This window comes from Paralichthys olivaceus, chromosome 10 (assembly GCF_024713975.1).
Source record: "Paralichthys olivaceus isolate ysfri-2021 chromosome 10, ASM2471397v2, whole genome shotgun sequence".
Classification (NCBI taxonomy): Eukaryota; Metazoa; Chordata; class Actinopteri; order Pleuronectiformes; family Paralichthyidae; genus Paralichthys; species Paralichthys olivaceus.
This window is the reverse complement of record NC_091102.1, coordinates 665,001-687,500: the sequence shown is the minus strand read 5'-3', so window position 1 is coordinate 687,500 and position 22,500 is coordinate 665,001. Positions and strand designations below refer to the sequence as shown.

Genomic DNA, 22,500 nt, shown 5'->3' with positions numbered 1-22,500 from the left:
CTTTATGTCTTTGATGATGTTTGGACGAAGTGTTTTACACGAATCTCTGGGACTTCATGAGATGTGTGTGTGTAGGACTCAGCAGCTTGTGAAACATTGCGGCCTCCCCTCATTCTGAGGGAAAGTGATTCTTAGTTTCAGCAGATTAATAAACCTGTGACGAAGGTTCGATTATATTGCTGATTATTCATCCTCCTGAATCAAAGCAAATGTTCTTTACTTTCATCAGCATCGTCTGAATCAACTTGTTTCTTTACTGAAGGAAAAAAAACAAGTTGAAGAAGAACCTGTGGCAGCTTCAGTTTTCATAAAAAAAGGTTTTAGTTTGTTCAGTCTGGACTAATGTAAAACACATGGCGGCCTCCGTAGAGAGGGTCCCCTCCATGTTAATATAAAGTACTTAAATATAAAGTATGTAAATACAAAGTATTTACATATCAAGGGCCTTTTCTGGTGTGAAGAAAACTACAATTTTTTATCATTAAGATGAAACAAACCATTGAAAACATCATGAGGATTATTCTACATTACATTTCTACCTGTAGATCCTTTCATCTGATCCTTTCATCTGATCCTTTCATCTGAACCTTTAACATCCTGCTGTTGTGTTTATCTTCCTTCATGTTGTCGCTTGTGTTTAATCATTGTCTGTCCTCATGTTGTGACTTCTACTGGATTCTGTTCTTTTATATCCTCGTCTCATAGAAACCACTTCACTACACACGATTGATTTTATACAAGATCTTTGAGAAATCAGTGAAAATATAAAAAAAATATTTCACAATGTTAAAGAAAGAGAGAAAGAAATCCTGTCTCTGCCTCCTGATCCAGATCTGATCCATTACATTTTTAAAAATTGGGGGAGGCAGTAGCGCAGTCCATAGCGACTTGGCTTGGACGGAAGTTGGAGAGGTGCCAGTTCACCTCCTGGGCACTGCCGAGGTGCCCTTGAGCAAGGCACTGAACCCCCCAATTGCTCCCCGGGCGCCTTCATGGCTGCCCACTGTTCCGTGTGTGGTCACTGTGTTCCGTGTGTGCTCCGTTCACACGGATGGGTTAAATACAGAGGTCAAATTTCCCCATGTTTGCATGTTGCTGTGTGTGGGACCAGAAAGAGGAATCTTAATCTTAGACCTGTTTCCACCAAGTTTACTGGAAATCTGTCTCACAGCCTCAGAGTCATTTTGTCTACAAACAAACAGAGAAGAAATAACACAATTTTTATTTCGTCTCCAGTGGTTTGAGTTCTGTGCTCTGACGTCTTCCCACTGTGAGACATCAGGTAGAATCAATCCAGTCTGGAGGTTAAAGGTCAGATCCACTCGTCTCCCTCACCTCACACCTCTCGTCCTCACCTCAGGTGTCCCTGCTGGCGTCCAGTCCCTCAGCCACCTGAGCTTCAACCTGTGTAAGTGGTGCGAGGCGTCCAGTCCGGTGTGTAAGGACAGCGTCTGCATCAGTAACTGCAGCCTGTCGTCCTTCTGCAACGCCATCGAGGAGATCTGCATCGCAATATGGTGAGAGGACTCCGAAGAACCTTTCCTTACTTTTAGTCAGCGCTGGGTTTTATTTGACTTTATTTCATTTCATCTCATTATTTTATTTAAAATGCACGTGGCTGAGATGAAGCCTGTTGATTTGTAGGAACACGAGTTTTACAGAGATCGTAGTAAAGTTCAAATTAAAAAGGGGTTTACAATATTTCTTTAAAAGTTCTCAAATAAACAACAACATTTTAAATTCTTTTTGAAAATGAAAAAATAAAAACCTGGATTCACAAAGTGAATTAAGATCAGAGAGTTTCATCATTTCTGTGATAACGAGAGGAAACTATATCAAAATATTACAGATATAAAAACACAAGAGAAAAGTGAGAACAACTCAACAAGTGGCTTCATGAGAAAATGTAAAGTGATGAAGAGTGATGAAGAGTGATGAAGAGTAGAATAACGTGACCACAGCTAATAATCAGAGACTGTGATGACCTCACTGAACCTTCACTTTCTTCACGAGTGGAAACTTGAGTCTTTTGTTTGGATAACAGCGTTAGGTCAGGACACGCCCCTCCACCACACACTCACCGCACCCTCTCATTTCCTGTGCCCCCCCCCCCGTGCTCTACAGGAAACCAGTGATAAGGGAGAAGTGACGGGGGGGGGGCACTGGTTCATTCAGGTCAGAGTTCGTTGTCCAGCTGCAGCTGTAACGTGAACATATCACAGAGCAAACTGTCCGGCCACTAGGGGGCGATGACGTGTAAGGATCCTCGTGAGCGCAGTGATTTAGCCGCTGACTCGTAATTAGACGCAGAAGGTTCATGCTCATCAGGCTGTTCTCAGATCAGCTGTTCTCAGGTCAGCTGTTCTCAGGTCATCTGTTCTCAGGTCAGTGTTCTCAGGTCAGATGTTCTCAGGTCAGCTGTTCTCAGGTCAGCTGTTCTCAGATCAGCTGTTCTCAGATCAGCTGTTCTCAGATCAGCTGTTCTCTCCTCAGGAGGAAGAGCAACGACACGATGACGGTGAACTCCATGTGTCACCAGCCCAGTCTGCCACTAGAGGGCGTGGACCCCGGCCTGCTGCTCAACTTCACCTCCAGAGAATGTCACATGATCCCACAGCCGACCGACCACGGAGCCATGATGGTCTGTGGTTGTCAGGGGGAACACGAGTGTAACGACAGACTGATCTTCAACAAGGGAGCCAATGGTGAGGGGGGTGAATGGATGAATGGATGATGGATGATGGATGATGGATGATGGATGGATGAATGGATGAATGAATGGATGAATGAATGGATGAATGAATAGATGAATGAATGAATGAATGAATGGATGAATGAATAGATGAATGGATGAATGGATGAATGGATGAATGAATGGATGAATGAATGAATGAATGGATGAATGAATGGATGAATTAATTAATTAATTAATGAATGAATGGATGAATGGATGAATGGATGAATGACTGGATGAATGGATAACGTCTTCTGTCTGTGGCGCTGCAGGTTTCTTTAAGCTGCAGAGTAAAGACGTGATCCCGGTGGTGGTGGTGAGTCTGGTTCCTCTCGTCCTTGTGGCCATAGTGGCCACTGCTGCCTTCTACTTCTACCGCACACACCGCCCTGACAAACCCGGCCCTCCTGCACGCCCTGACTGGACCACCAAACGCACCCCGGAGCTCTATCAGGCTTTGGACCTGCAGCGAGGGGGCGGAGGGGTTCGGGCGGATGGTGGAGGAGGCGTGACGGGTGAAAGAGATCATTCCAACGTCAAAGGGGCATCTTTTGACAGTGACATCATCAGTGCCCTCACAGATTGGCACGGCCAACTGTCTGAACCGCTGCCGATCAAACTAGACGTCCTGGTGGGGAAGGGTCGCTTTGCTGAAGTGTGGCGGGCCCGTCTGCTGCAGGGTGAGAGGGGTGGAGCTAACAGTTATGAGACAGTGGCAGTGAAGGTGTTCCCAGCCATAGAGTACGTCTCGTGGAGAAACGAGTGCAACATCTTCACAGACCCCAAACTGGAGCATGACAACGTGGTTCGATTCCTGGCAGCTGAAGAGAGGGGTCCGCCCGGTCCCACGCTCAGAAAGTACTGGCTAGTTTTGGCCTATCACAGCCTCGGGAACCTTCAGGATTTCATCACAGAAAACATCCTGAGCTGGGAGGAGCTTGTTGCCATGGCCGGGAGCGTTGCTAAAGGGTTAGCTCATCTCCACAGTGACACGACACCCAGTGGGGTTCCAAAGGTAAAACTAGAAATGAGCTTCATCTTAAAACACATCAGTAAACATTCAGCTCCAGGGAACGTTTTCAAAGTACAGTCAAGTGTTTGAGATGAGATGAGATGAACTCGTTGCCTATGATGCTTCAGGTGCCGGTCGCCCACCGCGACCTGAAGAGCAGCAACATCGTGGTGAAGAGCAGGACGGAGTGCGCTCTGTGTGACTTCGGTCTGGCGTTAAGATTGGACCTCGCTCTCACTGTAGACGACTACGCCAACAGTGGACAGGTAAGACGTTTTGGTTTAGTTGTTGCTCATGAAGCAGGACTTGTGTGTGATGTCCTGGTCGTCTATGATTGGACGTCCGTGTTGTCCCGTCCAGGTGGGGACGGCTCGTTACATGGCTCCCGAGGTGCTGGAGTCCAGGGTGAACCTGGAAGACCTGGAGGCCTTTAAACAGATGGATGTTTACTCCATGGCGCTGGTCCTCTGGGAGATGGCCTCCCGCTGCCACACCATCGGAGGTAAGAGCTGGTTTTTAATGAATTCTTATAAAGGCTTCATTCAATCTTTCTTTCTGTTTTATCATTAACAGAATATTTTATAGGGAAACATCTTTATTTACTGAGCTGCAGTCATCGTGGTTCACTGTGTGTGTGTGTGTGTTGTACTTGTGCAGAGGTGGAGCGGTACGAGCCGGCGTTTGGCTCCAAGGTTTGTGAGCAGCCGTGTGTGGACAGCATGAGGGACCTGGTGCTGAGGGACAGAGGACGACCCGACATCCCGTCAGCCTGGACGCAACACCAGGTCAGACACAGACACAAAAACAGATGCTTTGGTTTGCAGACGACTTCTTTGACACGTTGCTGTCTCACTCTGGTCCTCTGTCCTGCAGGGGATGAACGTCTTCTGCGCCACCATCACTGAGTGCTGGGATCACGACCCGGAGGCCCGACTGACGGCTCACTGTGTGGTGGAGCGCTTCAACGCCCTGCAGGAGGACGAGGAACTGAGACCAGAAGTGGTCAGAGACGAGGAGGACGGACACAGACAAAAGAACTCAGAGACGCCAGAAGACGATCAGATCCGCTCCTCCTCCACGTCCTCCCTCCAGGTTCCTGAGCCACAGAGAGACGACCCAGAAGTTTCCCATGATTCCCTGGTTCACAGGGGTTCTGTGGTGTGAGTGGTCACAGGCCTCGTGTATAATCTGCTGGCAAAGACACTCAGACTCTTCTGTTGTATGAAGATGTGTCATTTTATCGGAGCTGGTCTCCGTGTGTGTGATGATTCTGTGATTATCAGTGCAACAACAAACCTATTGTCATGACTGATAATCGATTAGTTATATCCAATGCTTTTGTTTCTGTGGTATGAAAATGGAAAAGAGAGTCTTCCAACGTCCTCCTGATTTGTATATTACAGAATACAAACAGAACCAGAACACCACTGTTCAATTCAAGTTCAATTTTATTTGTAAAGCATCAAATCATAATAAACCTGATCTCAAGGCTCTTTCCATAAAAAGATCAACAACTTAGAAATGACAGAGAAGCAACAGAGAGAGAAAAACTCTGCTGGATGAAACCTCCGAATCTCAGTGTTTGTTTTGTAATAAAAATAAAATGACAACGTTAAGTTACATGTTCAGTGTGAAGGATTTAGTGACAAGTCCACACAGACTTGAGTCAGCTAACAACGACCGCGATCAAAGACAGAAGCATGAAAAGGAAGATTGAAGTTAATGAGACAAACTGAGGCGTCTTTCATGAGACATCAGAGACATCAGAGACATCAGAGACATCACAGAGCGGTCAGTGTTCAGTTAGACTGGATCCTGCAGAGCCAATCACATCACTCTAATCAGTTTACAGTGTCAGAGCGTGGGAACACGACACACACGTCCATTCACAAACCAGCCGGGGGGGGGGCGCCCCCCAGTGTCAGACCGCACACACTGCACGTCCCTAACCACTCTGTGTTATAGAGGGTCCTCTGCCTCTCTGAGTGACTCATCCTGTTCACACACGATCTTTGGAGTTGTGCGCCTCACGTCTTGACCACAGCTCTGAGTGTGAGTGAGAGATCTGGGTGAGAGACGATCTTCGGCGCCGGTGCTCTCAGCTGATTCGGGACCGGAGCCGCTTTACCGAACATTTCACCCGCCACCGGCCGCCCAGCTGCCGCCTCGCGCCCCGGGTTGACACGCTGTTCGCGGGATGAGAGAATGTCCTGATTTACTCCTCGAGCGATGAGAGCCTCGGGCTCGGAGGGGACCGGACCGGCGGAGGCTCTGTTGACTGCGGGCTGCCGAGCCGCGCTCCTCGGGCCGGACGGAGGATGGAGCTGTCGGTGTCGTGGCTCCTGCTCGGCCGGGCCCTCGTCCTCTCCCTGCTGGCTGTGACCGGGAGCTGCTCCGGGACCTGCACACACCGAGTCCCCGCTCCTGAGGAGGTGAGCCCCGCTCCGCTACTTAGCTTAGCTTCACAGCAGTCTAAGCTAGCTGCGGCTAATGTTTCTGAATGTAGCCTGATAGCTGCTGCAGCTAATTTAAACCCAGTGGGTGTTTGTTCCATCGGAAGTGAAAGAAGTGAAAGAAGTGAACGAAGTGAAAGAAGTGAACGAAGTGAACGAGCTGACTCGTGTTCTGTCGAGCGGAGCTTTAACGACTGTTATGGTACAGTTAGCATCCAGGCTAACAGGCTAACAGGACGCTGCTGTCACTTTAAGGGCCGGTTTCCCTAGCAACAACCGAGAGAAGACTTCCGGAGAGATCCTTTCAAAATAAACGTGGAAAACACATTTGCTGTGTTTGAAGTTTCTTGTTGAAAACCTCTAACTTAGAACACCACTGAGGTTTCTGTGTGTACAGTGTGTTAAAGTGTACTCGGTACTACCTTCCCTGTACAGTTTGTACTCAGTATGGATTGTTGAACTCGTGATGAATACTGCCCAGCGTGAACCTGGAGGATCTCTGCGTTAGAGTCCCTGCAGTCTGTGTGTGACCTGTTCTCTGTGTGCTTGTCAGGTCGTCCACCATGTTTACCTGAAGCCCGAGCGTTTGACCAAGAGAAGCTCTCCTGACGACCTTCAGCTGAAGATAAAGATCATCTACGACTACAGCGTTGACCAGTGAGTCCTGCAGCAGCTCATTCAAGTAGACACGACACCGGGGCCACACGTTTGACATCAGCTGACCTACAACAATAAAATAACGTTACTGCTGCAGCCTCTGTGAGCCCAGTGAGATGTTTCCTGTCTCCAGCTCATGTCGTCTTTCTGTCCACAGGCTTCCAGCAGACAAGAGGAGACTGGTGAAGGTGAGTGACACCTGAGAACTTGGTGCTTAAAGCTTCTCGAACACTTTGTCACACACGTGGATAAATTCAGTCTCTTTGAGCTTTTGACTTCTGATGGAACAGAACTTTAAGGGTGTGTGTGTGTGTGTGTGTGTGTGTGTGTCTGTGTGTGTCTGTGTGTGTCTGTCTGTGTCTGTCTGTGTGTGTGTGTGTGTGTGTGTGTCTTCAGGATAAACTGTTTCCTCAGGCGATCGACTTCCTGCAGAGAGCGTTCAGTGTGAGGCACAGGGCGGGGCCTGTGCTGCTCAGCAGGTACGAGGTCTCAGTCTTTCAAACGACACTTCACACACATGTAAGAACCAATCACAGCGAGAGGTTTGTGCTTCAGTAGCATGTACGAGTGATGTCATACGACTTGGTAAAGCAGACTCGTTCCACTGAAAACTGTGTGTTCGATTATGGGATGTAGCTCCAGTGCTGCAGGTGAGTAGGTGGATGTTCTAATTTAACATTGTGGGCTGTTCTCTGTGTCGTCTAAAGACAATGTGCCACCAACCAGTACCTGAGGAAGAGAGATGACCCTCATCGCTACTGCCAGGACGCCTGCGCAGACGTCACCCGGTGCGGCCCCGTTGTCGTGCCACAGCACCACCTGCAGGTCAGATGATGGATAATGTGATAACAGTCTGAGGATTAAAACACAACCCCAGAGTTTACAATTGTCTCTGCTTCAGACGCTCAGAAACTCTGGACTAATGTGGACGCCAGGCGTGAACGTAGCAGCAGGGACAAGTTGTCAAACTAAAACGTAGTTGTGTGGATGTAACCTAAGAGATTGCAGACATGCTAGCAGCCCTGTGAGTCTGTGCTGAGGGGCTGTGATGTCAATTCTAATTCCTTTGTTGGGTCATTATCCTTCAAACTGTTCTGCTGCTGCATAGAAAGGGTGAAGAGGGGAGGAGGAAAGAAAGGAAAGACGAGGAGGCAGCTGGTGAGATGGACAGAAGGAGGTGAAGGCAGAGTAGAGTGGCGAAAGAAAGAAATGACAATGACAGGAGCTCATAACGTTTCTATACGTGAGGCTTAATGTGACAGTGTTTGTTTATTTGTTTATTCCCTCTCAGCAATGTAAAGTGTGCAGTGAGTCAGGGAAGTCCTGTGGCCCCTCAGGACCCCCGGACGGCCCCGGAGTGGAGGGATCTGACTTCGTGCTGTACGTCAGTGGCATCACCACAGAGCGCTGCGGACAGGAGAACATAGTGGCCTACGCTGCCTACTGCCAGCTGGAGGCAGAGCTGGACAGGTGAGGGGGGGGGGTGTGTTGTGTTTCCTTGACTTCAACTTTTGTTCCAGTCTGTAAATTGTGTGTGTGTGTCTTTGTGTCTTTGTGTCTTTCAGACCTATAGCAGGCTACGCCAACCTGTGTCCTGCCATGATCTCGTCTCAGCCTCAGGAGTTTGAGGGGATGCTCTCCACCGTCAAACACGAGATCATTCACGCTCTGGTCAGTGCAGCCGCACTTTTCTTTTTGAAATCTTCTGTAAGAGAAGAACCAGATGTTTGATCCAGTCGTCTAACGCTGACTCACTCTGTTGATAAGATCTTGTTCATGACCAATAGAGAGACAACGTGCTCCTAAACAGCAGCTGGGTAATAAGAATAAGTTCATGTGAAATAGTTTTACTTAGGTAAACAACCTGAGCTCTAGTGATTGACAGTGGTGGATGAAGTACTCAAACAGTTTACCATAGTAAAATACTACCATATTAACCTTTCTACTGGAGTTAAAGAAAACACTTGCCTTCAAACGTACTAGTATTAAAAGTGCTTCTTCCCAGATAATGGTCAAAATGCTCTTGTTACCTGCCGGCTCTGATTTTATCAGTCGATCAGTTCCCCTCTTGTTATTCATTACTTTTTTAAATACAGTGTGAGTGTCTGTGGATGTAAACAGAGCCACTGAACTTCCTCCTCTGTCCACCAGGGGTTCTCAGCCGGTCTGTTTGCCTTCTACCACGATGATGACGGTAAACCCCTGACTCCTCGCTTCGCCAGCGGCCTGCCAGCCTTCAACGAGAGGTGAGGACTCCAGAGTCTGTGTCTCCACCTGTTGAGAGTCCACCTAACACTGCTGCCAACTTTAAACCTGTGTGTGTGTGTGTGTGTGTGTGTGTGTGTGTGTGTGTGTGTGTGTGTGTGTGTGTGTGTGTGTGTGTGTGTCTGTGTCTGTGTGTGTCTGTGTCTGTGTGTGTGTGTGTGTGTCGGACTCAGCCTGGGCCTGTACCAGTGGAGCGAGGCGGTGATCCGGAGGGTGAGCAGACTGTGGGACATCAGAGGAGGAGTGATGGTGCGACACCAGGTCCACGTCCTCGTCACTCCCCGCGTCGTGGTGAGAATCACGTTGTGTGACTTGTTTCCATTGATGCTCGGGTTCAGTTGTGTTTCCAGCTGAAGTGAGTTTGTCTCTGTGGCTGCAGGCGGAGGCGAGGAGACATTTCAACTGTCCCATCCTGGAGGGGATGGAGCTGGAGAACCAGGGCGGAACAGGGACTGAGCTGAACCACTGGGAGAAGAGGCTGCTGGAGGTGAACACACTCGTCTCTGTGACGCTGTGGTCGGCAACATTCCACTTCTCCTTTTGTCTGAAGATAGAAATAAATCTGCTTGCTCTTCCACAGAATGAGGCCATGACGGGCTCCCACACCCAGAACCGAGTGTTTTCTCGGCTGACGCTGGCGATCATGGAGGACAGCGGCTGGTACCGGGCCAACTACAGCCTGGCTCAGAGGCTGGACTGGGGCCGCGGCCTCGGCTGTGACTTTGTCATGAAGAGCTGCAAGTTCTGGATGGACAGACAGAGACAGAGGTGAGGACAGGACGATTCAGTCTACCTGGTTCAAGTCTGAACGTTTTCACAGCATCAAACACATCAGCCAAGTCCTTTAATTCCGAGTCTGTATCTCACAGTGAAATCACAGCTTTATGAATCCAGACGTGATTTTGATGATGTAGTAAAACATGAATCATTGGTTTGATGTTTTTAAAATAAAAATGTTTGTATTTGCGGCTGCAGACGTCACGCTGTGACTCCGTTCTGTGACACAGTCCGAGCGTCTCCTCTGCAGCTCACCTGCAGACAAGACCAGCTCGCTGTGGCCGTGTGTAACCTGCAGAGGTACACACAGGAGCTGCCGCTGGACTACCAGGTACACACACACACACACACACACACACACACACACACACACACACACACACAGCTTGATGACGGACAGTAGTATTGTGGTAAAACGTTTGACACATAGTGTGTGTGCAGTATTTTGAGCAGATCCCTGACGTGGCTCCTGATCAGCTGTCGTTCTTCGGGGGGGCAGTGGAGATCGCTGACTTCTGTCCGTTCAGTCAGGAGTTCAGTTGGCACCTGAGTGGAGAATATCAGAGGAACTCGTACTGCAGAGTGTCGGAGAACCAGCCAGGTACTGACATCAGAGCTTCATCAGGGAGAGAGAGAGTGCAGCAGTGGAGGAAGTTGATTCAAACTGCTGCTGTAACAAATCCACCGAACTCACAGTTCTTCATGTTTTAAAGTTTCCTGCAGAATATTGGAGATAAACTCTGGTTGTTAATAACGTCTCAGTGTTTTGAACTCATCTGATTGTGACAGTTGAAGCTGTGACTCTCAGTCACTTCTTCTCACAGGAGATCGAACCCACTCAGCAAAGTGTGTTTTCAGACTGGTGGAGGAACTACGGAGCGGAGCAGTACGGCCCAGACTCTGTGTGTCTGTACCAGAAGTCGGCGTTCGTCATGGAGCAGTGCACGAGGAAGATGACGTATCCAGACTGGGGCTCCGGATGCTACAAGGTGCTGAACATAGTTTAATGTCAATCGGTTTTCAACAAACATCAAACTTTCACAGTAAAATCAGTTTCAAGTGAATCGAACGTCACAGACGTCATAACTGGACTTTTTATTTCTAACAGCAGCACGAGGGGAATGTCTTTTAGAAGACACTGATTGAACTTAAGTTTATGTCCTTGTCCAACCGCTGCTTCTCGCTGTTTCCACATCTGAAGACACGCCCACAGTCATTCTCTTGTGCTACAAATCAACAAACTGCTTCTCTGAGCTAACGGCTAACTGATGCTACAACACACAGGAAGCCGACCCGTCACTGTTTATGACACCCCGCTCTGTCTTCAGGCTGTCTGTCTTATTCTTGTTCACACGATATCTCAAGGACGCCGTGAGGGAGGTTCTTCACACCGAGTACAAATGTTCAGTGGGACTCAAAGATGAAGTGATTAGATTTCAGTGGTCACATGTATGTGAGTGAAACTGGTTGGTGGAGACAAACGTCCACAGGGACGTGATTCTAGTTTTTCTACCTGTGATAAAGATTCATCTCTAAAGTCTGCAGGAGGCGGAGTCATCAGAAGTCAACAAACTTCTGCACACAAATGTTTCTCACTGTGTGTGTGTGTGTGTGTGTGTGTGTGTGTGTGTGCGTGTGCGTGTGTTGCAGGTGTGGTGCTCGGCTCAGGGCCTGGCGGTGTTCGTCCAGGATCGCTCTTTCCTCTGCGTCCGTAGAGGTCAGCTGCTGAGCGTTAGCGTTCGAGTCAACGACTGGGTTTACAACGGCGTCCTCGTCTGTCCCGCCTGCTCCGACTTCTGCTCCGACTGTCCCCTCCCCCACCAGCTCCCGCCCATCAACACCTCCAGGACTAACCCCATTGGTCAGTGTGGCTTCTCTCCTGACACCATGTGACCTGAAGGTTTCAGCCTTTGAGTCTTTATTATTTTACAAACATTGAACAGTTTTAAGTTTTTAGTAGAAAACTTGAATTAGTGCTGGAGTCACAGCAGCTGAGACGTGTGCGTTAGAATCAACCATCGGACGAACAGAGGAAAGAAGAGACGTGAATCTGGAGAGTGAAGTTTGTCTTGTTGTCGTTTCAGACCCGTGCTCCGGTTCTCCTGGTCTGCCCATCACTCTGTGGCTCCTGCTGCTCAACCTGCTCCCTCTAGTGGCTGGACTGCTGCTGTGCCACTGCAGCTGATTAACGCTGAGGCAGCTCCTCCCTCATCCTTTCATTCTGTATCCATCTTCTTTTCTCCGTCATTCCTCCCTCAGGACGTCCAATCTGTCGTTCCCTTTTTCTCCAAAGCAAAAGGAAGATAAAGTGTTCATCCCTCGGACAGACGTCTTTGTGCTGAAGCTCCAGGTTCATTTCTTCTGCTCGACACGTCCTGTCCGTTTAGTTTTGGCGTCAAAGCAGAAGTGATCCATTCACCTCAAGAACTTCAACTCGAGGTCATCGTGCGTCATATAATTATTTCAGCTTCGCTGAAGGTCACAAGGCTGCGTCCCGTCTCCAGTCCCCACGAACCAGGAGGACGAGGAGACGTTTGGACCGAAGGAGTCACCACAGTTTAGGTACAAAACACTCACACGTGTTTTTAAGTCTCGCTGACTTTGAAAGAACTTCTTCTTCTTAATGAAACATAAGGAGCTTAGTGACCCCTGGTGGCAGCAGGAGATAACTGTCAGTTTACATGGCCGTTTATCCAGAAAACGTGTACTGTAAATATAAATACATCATGTTTTTTAGAGCTGGGTGGGGGAAAGAGGCACAACAGGTCTCCCAGCCTCCTCCTGATGAGTCACATGAGATTAAATGTGTCTCTACTTTTACTAACAAAGACAAACGGGATCAATCTGTGGCAGCTCAGTGGAGACCAGTCAGGTGTGTTTTCTTTTAAACGTCATACGAAGACAAAAGCAACGCTTCTTTAATTTACATTTACTTTGACAAAGAACAAACCAAAAATGTCATGTTTGTTCAACGTAGGTTTGTCATGTTCGTTTTATTGATCAGATGTGAGGGAAGTAGAAAAATGTAAATAAAGATGGACGACACGTCTCCACTTCCTCACGTTGTATAAAAATTAAGCTAAAATATCTCAGAGACAAACGCTGCCATCTTGTGGTGATGGCGTCTTTTACAGTCAGAGTCTGCAGCAGTGATCATGGAGCTGTGGTATTGTGGCCCCGCCCACACTCACTCTCAACCAATCCTGAGTCAGTCTCAGCTGTCAATCCTGACGTCTCTGCCTGTTCTTATATCGGTGAGAGAAGAACGAAAAACATTTATTTAACGTCAGCCACCAGGGGGCGATGGAGACTTTAGAGGAGTCGTCCTGTCGTTAATCTTTATTTACTGGTTATGACAAAAGCTGAAGTTCAAGTCTTAACGTGACAGGATGAAAACACAAGTGAGATTTTCATTTCATTTCTCGACGATTGTTCAGATTTACTGTAACGTGAAGACGAGCGTCCATCAGACGGATTTGAAGACATTAGTTGGATGTTGACAGTTTAGGATCGTGTGCAGTAGATTCACCCTGTGTTCTTTATTTATTTATTTATGCTTTTGTTATGAAAGTTTCCAATGTGATGACGATTTTATTAGTTTGAGATCAGAATTGAAGACTCGGTTTTATTAAAACTCACGATGTTTATTTGGAGAAATAATTTGAGGCGGTTCGTTCAGTGAAACTCTGTTGACTTGATTCTGTTAGTTTTTTAGAAAAGGGCTTTTTAAGACAAATCCTAAAACAACAAATAAATGAAGTCTGTAACCCAGAGATGAGTTTTTGTCTTTTTTAAAAAAAAATATGTTCATTAAAATAATTTTAAAGCTGTTTTCAGACACGAACTGTCCTGACGTGATCCTTTCGTGTTCCTCACATGTTCTAGAGGTTCTGTATGTGAGAACAAATGTCGGAGTCAGTGTCTCTGGACATCCTGATCTTCTGCTGCAGCCTCTAGTAAAACATCTGGAACCTTCTCAGTGAGCGAGTGGGCGTGTCTCTGAGGTTTCTAACACGTGACGGACGTGAAGCTGAAGAACACAAATGTCTCAGGATGAAGAAGAGGAGTCGTACACGTAGAAGAGGAAGACGTCAACTTGGAAAGACGAGGAGGTTCCAGATGTTTTGGTGATGAGGGCCGACGCCGTGTGGACGAGCTGTAAACAACAACACAGATCTTTACACAGTTTAGACACAACATGTCCAGACTTGTGTCCTCAGAGTTGTTTGTATTGTGTAACTCCAGTAGACGTCCACATGTTGACACGTCCTCAAACTGAACCGGACTTCATGTCTGTAGAAATGGATTTAAAGTGATAGGCACCATTGTTTGTTCTCAGCTGCTCGTCAGATTTTAATATTCTGTTGATACGATTCAGGCTGAAACAAGATTTTAAACAGTGGAACACAAAATACAAATTGTGCAACAGACTGAACAGATTTCATGTCTTTATTCAGAAGCTTTATTTTCTCCAGTCATCAGATGATTACATACTAACTTGTGTGGGTCCGTCCTCGAGTACCTGTGAGCTACGACCCTCCTGTGGGTTCGTCACGCCCGGTTCTTTGATCCACAGGAAGCCCACCTGTGTGCCGAAGTCGGGACCGTCTCTGACATGGGAGAAGAAGAGTTCAGGGTGACAGGAAGTACAGGGTGTGACGCAGGGCCTGTCCGTTACCGTGTCGTCATGGATGTGTTCAGGCAGGATGCCGCCTTTCTGGAGGAGGAGTCTGAGGCAGGAAGTAAGATTTAATTCTGTGAACAGCCCACAAAATGCAGCTCTGATCTGATCTAACTGACCTCTGATCTGAACTAACTGACCTCTGATCTGGACTAACTGACCTCTAATCTGAACTAACCCACCTCTGATCTGATCTAACTGACCTCTGATCTGATCTAACTGACCTCTGATCTGAACTAACTGACCTCTGATCTGAACTAACTGACCTCTGATCTGAACTAACTGACCTCTGATCTGAACTAACTGACCTCTGATCTGAACTAACTGACCTCTGATCTGATCTAACTGACCTCTGATCTGAACTAACTGACCTCTGATCTGAACTAACTGACATCAGATCTGAACTAACTGACCTCTGATCTGAACTAACTGACATCAGATCTGAACTAACTGACCTCTGATCTGAACTAACTGACCTCTGATCTGAACTAACTGACCTCTGATCTGAACTATCTGAACTAACTGACCTCTGATCTGAACTAACTGACCTCTGATCTGAACTAACTGACCTCTGATCTGAACTAACTGACCTCTGATCTGATCTAACTGACCTCTAATCTGAACTAACTGACCTCTGATCTGATCTAACTGACCTCTGATCTGAACTAACTGACCTCTGATCTGAACTAACTGACCTCTGATCTGATCTAACTGACCTCTGATCTGATCTAACTGACCTCTAATCTGAACTAACTGACCTCTGATCTGATCTAACTGACCTCTGATCTGAACTAACTGACCTCTGATCTGAACTAACTGACCTCTGATCTGAACTAACTGACCTCTGATCTGAACTAACTGACATCAGATCTGAACTAACTGACCTCTGATCTGAACTAACTGACCTCTGATCTGAACTAACTGACCTCTGATCTGAACTATCTGAACTAACTGACCTCTGATCTGAACTAACTGACCTCTGATCTGAACTAACTGACCTCTGATCTGAACTAACTGACCTCTGATCTGATCTAACTGACCTCTAATCTGAACTAACTGACCTCTGATCTGATCTAACTGACCTCTGATCTGAACTAACTGACCTCTGATCTGAACTAACTGACCTCTAATCTGAACTAACTGACCTCTGATCTGAACTAACTGACCTCTGATCTGATCTAACTGACCTCTAATCTGAACTAACTGACCTCTGATCTGATCTAACTGACCTCTAATCTGAACTAACCCACCTCTGATCTGAACTAACTGACCTCTGATCTGAACTAACTAACCTCTGATCTGATCTAACTGACCTCTGATCTGAACTAACTGACCTCTGATCTGATCTAACTGACCTCTGATCTGATCTAACTGACCTCTAATCTGAACTAACTGACCTCTAATCTGAACTAACTGACCTCTGATCTGAACTAACTGACCTCTGATCTGAACTAACTGACCTCTGATCTGATCTAACTGATCTAACTGACCTCTAATCTGAACTAACTGAACTAACTCACCTCTGATCTGATCTAACTGACCTCTGATCTGATCTAACTGACCTCTAATCTGAACTAACTCACCTCTGATCTGATCTAACTGACCTCTAATCTGAACTAACTGACCTCTGATCTGATCTAACTGATCTAACTCACCTCTGATCTGAACTAACTGACCTCTGATCTGATCTAACTGAACTAACTGACCTCTGATCTGAACTAACTGAACTAACTCACCTCTGATCTGAACTAACTGACCTCTGATCTGATCTAACTGACCTCTAATCTGAACTAACTCACCTCTGATCTGATCTAACTGACCTCTAATCTGAACTAACTGACCTCTGATCTGATCTAACTGAACTAACTGACCTCTGATCTGATCTAACTGATCTAACTGACCTCTAATCTGAACTAACTGACCTCTGATCTGAACTAACTGATCTAACTGACCTCTAATCTGAACTAACTGACCTCTGATCTGATCTAACTGATCTAACTGACCTCTAATCTGAACTAACTGACCTCTGATCTGAACTAACTGACCTCTGATCTGAACTAACTGACCTCTGATCTGAACTAACTGACCTCTGATCTGACCGAACGCACCTGAAGCTAACTAACGCTCTGTGTCGTACTCAGTTCGCACCTGTTGGCGAGGCGGATGTTGACGTGTGGTCTGTCCGACCCCGGGTCAGGGACACATTCGGGATGGATGCTGATGAAGTCCAGCGCCTGCTGCCTCTTCAGGGTGAAGCAACACTCCCCCACAGACGGTCCCACCGCCACCATGATGTCGCTCACCTGACAACCGAACTCCGTTACCATGGCCTTCACTGTTGCCATGGCAACCCCCATCAGCGTCCCTTTCCAACCTGGATGACGAGCAGAGAGGTCAAACAAAGTTTGATGTTTTCGTTCTTTTCACAATCAATAATAATAATAATATTAGTCAAAAATTATTTTAATATTTACATGAAACCCCAAAATGATGCCACTGACCTCATGGTGGCGCTGCAACATACCACGTTTATGTTCTGGTTAATGTTCTTCCCATATGTAAAAGATCTCTTCTCATTACTAAACACGCTGTGTTGTGCTGATGCATTGTTTTATATAAAAGTTAGCTTTGAGTAATGGGATATAAGTATATTCTGCCTCTAGGGGGCGCCACAAGCTCAAAAAGACAGAAGTCCATGAAATGGAGGCATTAATGACATCATAATCTAGAGACTGATGATTGTTAAATATAAACAAATTCTTTCGTCAAAGTGCCGAAGTGTTCGCTGACGATGCAGCAGGTTTGAATGTAGAATAACGTGTTGGTCACGAGAAGTTCGGTCGCACAACAAGAAACACATCAGGTGTCTCTCCAGCGCCCCTCGCAGGCAGAACATTTCAGACGGACGGAAACATTCACCTGCGTGAGCGGCTCCGATGACCTTTGACACAGGATCAGCAAACAGGACGGGCATGCAGTCGGCTCCCGGAGCTGCTAACACCACCCCCGTCTGATTGGTCACCATCCCGTCGTAACTCTCGGGCTCAGCTTTGCCCACGACCCAAACGTCGCTGCCGTGGTTGACCTGCAGGAAGTTCAGGTGATTCAGATCAACGTGCAGCGTTCCACCTGATCATGTGATGTGTGGACACTCAGTTACCTGCACCAGGCGAAGCGGCTGTGGGTGGAACCCGGCGTGGAGGCCCAACCGGCGTCTGTTTTCCATCACCATGGCGACAGGGTCCCGCCTCCTGCTGCTGCTGAACAGATTCAAGGAGGACAGGGTCGGGATGTAGGACACGCCCCCTCTACGAGTACTGAAGCCATGACCGAAGACCTCTGACGGACAGAGAGCGACAGATTCACGTTAATACGATAAGATAGTTTATAATAATACGATATTTTTAAACATGTGTCCGTCTGAAGGAAAACTTTATTTATACAGGTGAAGATTTACAGCTCGATGGAAACTATAAGAGTGAACTGACCTGGGATCAGTGATGACGTCAGAACCCTGATCTGTCCCTTCAGAGCAGGAAGCTGCTGCAGAAACTTCCACTCTTCTTCTTCTCCTTCTTTTGCTTCCTCCTCCTCTTTTTCTCTTTCCTTGACTCCTCCACCAGGTGAGTCCGTGTGGGAGGAGCTTGTGCAGCTCGGACAGGTGCGGTTGTCCTGTGACGTCACTCTGTACTGGAACGTGTACGCGGCCGTGAACAGCAGCTTCAGGTATCGAGGCAGCGCGTCGAGTCCCCGCGGGCTCGTGTGCACGGTCACGGAGGTGACGCGCAGCTCGTCCACGATCACTTTGAACCTGAACAAACTTTCCGCGGTGGAGCCGCGAGCGAGCGCCTGCGCGCTCCCGCACCAGCTCGGAAGCGCGTGTCCCTTCTCGCGGTAACGTTTCCCGCACAGCACGAACACGCGCGAGTCCGGGGACGAGCCGGCAACGCGTGTGTGACAGCAGCCGTGCACGAGATCCAGCAGGACGACGTGAGACATGACGTCACTCCGCTGAAAGAATTGACAGGAAGTAGTCGATCGATGAACAAGTGTTAAAAATAAAATGATCAAAACTCAGATGAAAGAAAATCAACAACAAACTTCTGACTCTAAAGTTCCTGTTTGAACTTCTGCTGAGGCGGGACTTCCTGGTGACGTCACTACGTCCACGAGGGGAAAGTCCAGGAAATAAATATAATAATTAATAATAATTAATACAGATCTGAAGGATTTAAATACGATTTAAAAAAGCACGAGACTTAAAAAGTAATGAATAAAAACAATAAGAAATATACAAATAAACAACACTTCCCATACTGGTGTGGTTTGTATGAGACACAAATAAGTCAAGAAATTAATAAAATATTAAATCAGCATCTTAATCAACTCACTTGATATTTAACTTTTACTTCACATTTATTTCATCAGTTTGTTTTTCTCAGTTATGGATTCGAACATTAACACTCCGTCACCAGCAGGGGGCGTCACATGACCAGTTCATACCAGACTTGAGACTCACTGTCTGTCATCGAGGAAGAACTGAACACACTTACTACATGGACATCATGAACATATATGACATGAGGAGCCACGTGACCGTGATGATGGTGATGAGGAGCCCTGAGTTTGACCTCACAGGCAGGTGAGAGGAGAAACCTGCAGACACATGTCAGGACTTCAAAATGTCTCTTACATGTATTTTAGTATTCGGAGTCGTGATCATGCCAGATGCAGCAGGTCATGTGACAAATGTCATGTATGACATGTTTTTGCTGCAGCCTCAGAGGACGTGTTTGTGTCCTCCTGCCCCGGCTGCCCTCTGGGACGGACACTCCGTCAGCTCTGCTGCCAAGGTTACTGCTGCTGCTGCTGCTGCCCAGGAATTTATTATTAGCTCATATTTATAATCCTCCAGTGGGACTCAGTCAGTTTCCATCTGCACTCAACTGCTCAGACATGAACTGGACCACAGACATGTTCCTCACGTGTTCCTCACGTGTTCCTCACATGGTCCTCACATGGTTCTGGAGGGTCTGTATGTAAGAAAACACAAATGTCTGAGTCCCTGTGAGAAAACATCAGGAAAACATCTGGAACCTTCTCAGTGAGCAAGTGGGCGTGAAAGTGAAGAACACAAATGTCTCAGGATGAAGAAGAGGAGTCGTACGCGTAGAGGACGAAGACGTCCACTTGGACAGACGAGGAGGTTCCAGATGTTTTGGTGATGAGGGCCGACGCCGTGTGGACGAGCTGTAAACAACAACACTGATCTTTACACAGTTTAGACGCCATGTCCCGCCTCCTGCTGCTCTACAGGCTCCGCCCCTCGTTACCCACATGCTCCTGTTGTTGTGAACGAGTCGACAATCTGCTACACAACATGTCTACACAACATGTTTACACAACATGTCTACACAACATGTCCACACAACATGTCTACACAACATGTCTACACACGTTTTGTACGTCCGCTTGTCCACGTTCACATGTTCGACTCCTGAAAACCTCTGATGGTTATAATGGAGACATAGAGCATCACTCTCTACACTGAGGTCAAAGGTCGTGGGTGGTATGGTTAGCTTAGCTTAGCTTAGCATCCAGAGTTAGCATGGCTGCGTTCACATGGGAACACGTGAAGCTTCAGCTACAGGAGGTTTGTGATTTTACCTCGTGATGGTTTCAGTTTGTGTTGGATCACGTGACGTGTTCGAGAGCGGATCCAGAAGCGTTGATTTCCTGATTTCTGCCGTGTGGACGTTCAAACTATTGAAATGAAATCACAGTTGATCTTTATGTGAATGATCTGATATCGATTCAGGAGGACGGTCCATCACTCTCAGGTTCTCAGGGGAAATGACTTTTGTTTCTGAACTCTTCATGGACTGAAACCATCGAAGCCTCAGAGTCAGTGTGGAATAATTATTAATATTATTATTAATATTATTATTAATATTATTATTAATATTATTATTATTAGTATTATTATACCACAGCTTGTTCTCATTTATACTGTGACCCATGTTTTCTAACTTGAAAAACTCATTTCTATAAGGAGCAGTGTAGCTCTGGAGCTGGACGTGTGATACCAGTGACGTGTGAGCTGATTCATTGTGACATGTTAACAACACGTCTGTTACCATGGAGACATGGAACCTCAGAGACCATTGTTTCCATTAAGAGATCAAACTGGGAGAAGAAGCATCAGATGTTATCTCCAGTGAAGCCTCCTCCTCGTGTCCCAGTCTCCACCAGTCCAAACCTTCGTGCACGACTCTCTCTCTCCCTCCCCCCCTCTCTCTCGGTGACGCGCCTCAGGGTTCAGTCCTCCCCCGGTGCTCGGTGTCTGATCGGAGAGAGAACCGGAGAGGAGCCGCAGACCGAGGATCAGCGCCAGCTTCACCGAACACCGGAGCTCCGTCCCTGGCCTGAGTCCGGAGCTGCAGCCCGACGCTCCCGCGTCTCCTCCGGTAAGAAACGATTTATCTCCCCGAGAGCCTCCATCACACGCGCGCGCACACACACACACACACACACACACACACAGACACACACAGACAATGAAGCTTCATGTGGAGGAGTCTCTGTTTAAGTTGATGTGATGCGGCTGTGTGTGTGTGTGTGTGTGTGTGTGTGTGTGTGTGTGTGTCTCTAACAATGACACACGCACGCGCTCCTGTCCAACAGTTCAGAGGTTTTGTAGTGAAAGAAAAACAGGAGCGAGATAAAGAGTTTTCTTCTTCTTCTGTTTTACATCAAATCAAACTAAAGTGTGAGACTGAGCTGATGATGTGTGATGGCTGCAGGGGGGGGGGGGGGTGATGGAGGAGAGGATGATGATGATGGAGGAGAGGATGATGATGATGATGATGATGATGATGGAGGAGAGGATGATGATGATGATGATGATGATGGAGGAGAGGATGATGATGGAGGAGAGGATGATGATGATGATGATGATGGAGGAGAGGATGATGATGATGATGATGATGATGGAGGAGAGGATGATGATGGAGGAGAGGATGATGATGATGATGATGATGGAGGAGAGGATGATGATGATGATGGAGGAGAGGATGATGTCCTTCCATCCCGTCACCTTGACGACCCTCAGCTGTTTGTCATGGTCTGAATGATTCTCTGAAGCTTCATGTTTCTTCATGTTTCATCTCATCTGTTCGTTTTAGTTTCACGTTGTGATTCTAAAGAATTTAGTTTGACAAACGTGCGTCCTGTCGTCATCACCTACGTGGGCGGGGTCTGCCTGTACTTGACTCTGATTGGTTTGTAGACGTGAACCAACAGAACCAGGTTCAGTTGATCCAGAACTCCTCTTCTGGTCCGAGGAACCGTTCACACGTGATGTTGAGCTTCAGACCTGAATCACCAACTCGTCGTGATGAAGAATCGACCGTCAGAGCTGGTCGTCACGATGTGACGCTGAAGAATCTGTATCTTCATCACCAACAGACAAACATCCATCAATTTCACCAACCAATCAACGAGAGGTTTGATCAGCAGAGAGAACATCAGCTGGTCCTGAGGTGTGACAGAGGGAGATGATGAAGCCGAGGCAGAAACTCTGACTCCACTGTTCTTCATCATCGTCATCATCGTTGTCATTAAACAGCCTCTGTTGTTCGGGGGAACAGTCGCCTGCTCAACGTCTGCTCTGGAGTCACTGCAGCAGAAACCAACCCTGCGGCGCAGAAAGGAACCTGGCGTACTTCCTGCAGGCCTGCGCGGTGGTTGGAGGAGCATGGCTGATGAGCGGCCACAGGAGAGACCGACTTCCTGTCTCCTGCTGCTGTGCTGATGTTTTGTGCGTCTCATTACAGCCGTTAGCTCCTGTAATGCGATTATCCGTCGTCCTCGTGTCTTTTTCACATCCTGCCTCCTCACTTACGTTAATTGACCCCACACT

At 47.3% G+C, this 22,500-nt stretch overlaps 4 protein-coding genes and 1 long non-coding RNA gene across 8 annotated transcripts in view; 3 read left to right on the top strand and 2 right to left on the bottom strand.

The window, feature by feature from the left end:
- The window catches only part of LOC138411823 (uncharacterized), a 373-nt gene extending 13 nt beyond the window's left edge, over positions 1-360 (bottom strand). Inside the window, exons 1-2 of the long non-coding RNA XR_011244303.1 lie at positions 221-360; positions 1-114 (exon numbers count right to left, since the gene is read on the bottom strand). The exon at positions 1-114 is cut by the window's left edge and continues 13 nt beyond it. This is a non-coding gene — a long non-coding RNA (uncharacterized lncRNA). The remainder of the gene's footprint in view (positions 115-220) is intronic.
- The window catches only part of tgfbr2l (transforming growth factor beta receptor-like), a 7,883-nt gene extending 2,644 nt beyond the window's left edge, over positions 1-5,239 (top strand). The window contains exons 2-8 of one of the 2 annotated variants that reach the window (XM_069532903.1): positions 1,361-1,517; positions 2,494-2,705; positions 3,007-3,749; positions 3,875-4,012; positions 4,107-4,248; positions 4,404-4,531; positions 4,620-5,239. In XM_069532903.1, coding sequence (XP_069389004.1) covers positions 1,361-1,517; positions 2,494-2,705; positions 3,007-3,749; positions 3,875-4,012; positions 4,107-4,248; positions 4,404-4,531; positions 4,620-4,910 — 1,811 coding nt within the window. In that variant the 3' untranslated portion in view covers positions 4,911-5,239. Of the gene's footprint in view, positions 1-846; positions 1,518-2,493; positions 2,706-3,006; positions 3,750-3,874; positions 4,013-4,106; positions 4,249-4,403; positions 4,532-4,619 lie in introns of those variants that run through there. The other variant, XM_069532904.1, reaches the window with a different exon arrangement.
- Positions 5,240-5,627: 388 nt separating this feature from the next.
- lmln (leishmanolysin-like (metallopeptidase M8 family)) lies at positions 5,628-13,671 on the top strand. 3 transcript variants are annotated; one of them, XM_069532902.1, is made up of 16 exons: positions 5,628-6,178; positions 6,753-6,856; positions 7,014-7,044; positions 7,253-7,335; positions 7,564-7,681; positions 8,148-8,326; positions 8,422-8,527; positions 9,008-9,102; positions 9,295-9,412; positions 9,501-9,608; positions 9,702-9,889; positions 10,097-10,229; positions 10,340-10,499; positions 10,757-10,887; positions 11,549-11,759; positions 11,983-13,671. In XM_069532902.1, exons 1-16 carry the CDS (start codon positions 6,065-6,067, stop codon positions 12,081-12,083), a joined length of 1,980 nt encoding a protein of 659 aa, XP_069389003.1. In that variant the 5' UTR covers positions 5,628-6,064; the 3' UTR covers positions 12,084-13,671. The 3 variants fall into 3 exon arrangements, 2 of the variants coding, with proteins under 2 accessions (XP_069389003.1, XP_069389001.1); XR_011244302.1 differs by having other exon boundaries at positions 5,784-6,178; positions 10,723-10,887; XM_069532900.1 differs by having other exon boundaries at positions 5,797-6,178; positions 9,501-9,889.
- Positions 13,672-14,329: 658 nt separating this feature from the next.
- On the bottom strand, positions 14,330-18,732 carry lacc1 (laccase (multicopper oxidoreductase) domain containing 1). The gene is made up of 5 exons (XM_069532905.1): positions 18,068-18,732; positions 17,740-17,918; positions 17,499-17,664; positions 16,728-16,953; positions 14,330-14,628 (listed from the first exon to the last, which is right to left on the bottom strand). The coding sequence occupies exons 1-5, from the start codon at positions 18,576-18,578 to the stop codon at positions 14,385-14,387; spliced, it is 1,326 nt and encodes a 441-aa protein (XP_069389006.1). The 5' UTR covers positions 18,579-18,732; the 3' UTR covers positions 14,330-14,384.
- A 1,931-nt stretch (positions 18,733-20,663) lies between these two features.
- Positions 20,664-22,500, top strand: part of enox1 (ecto-NOX disulfide-thiol exchanger 1) — a 38,251-nt gene continuing 36,414 nt past the window's right edge. The window contains exon 1 of the mRNA XM_069533213.1: positions 20,664-21,046. The gene's annotated coding sequence lies outside the window, so the exon portion shown is untranslated. The remainder of the gene's footprint in view (positions 21,047-22,500) is intronic.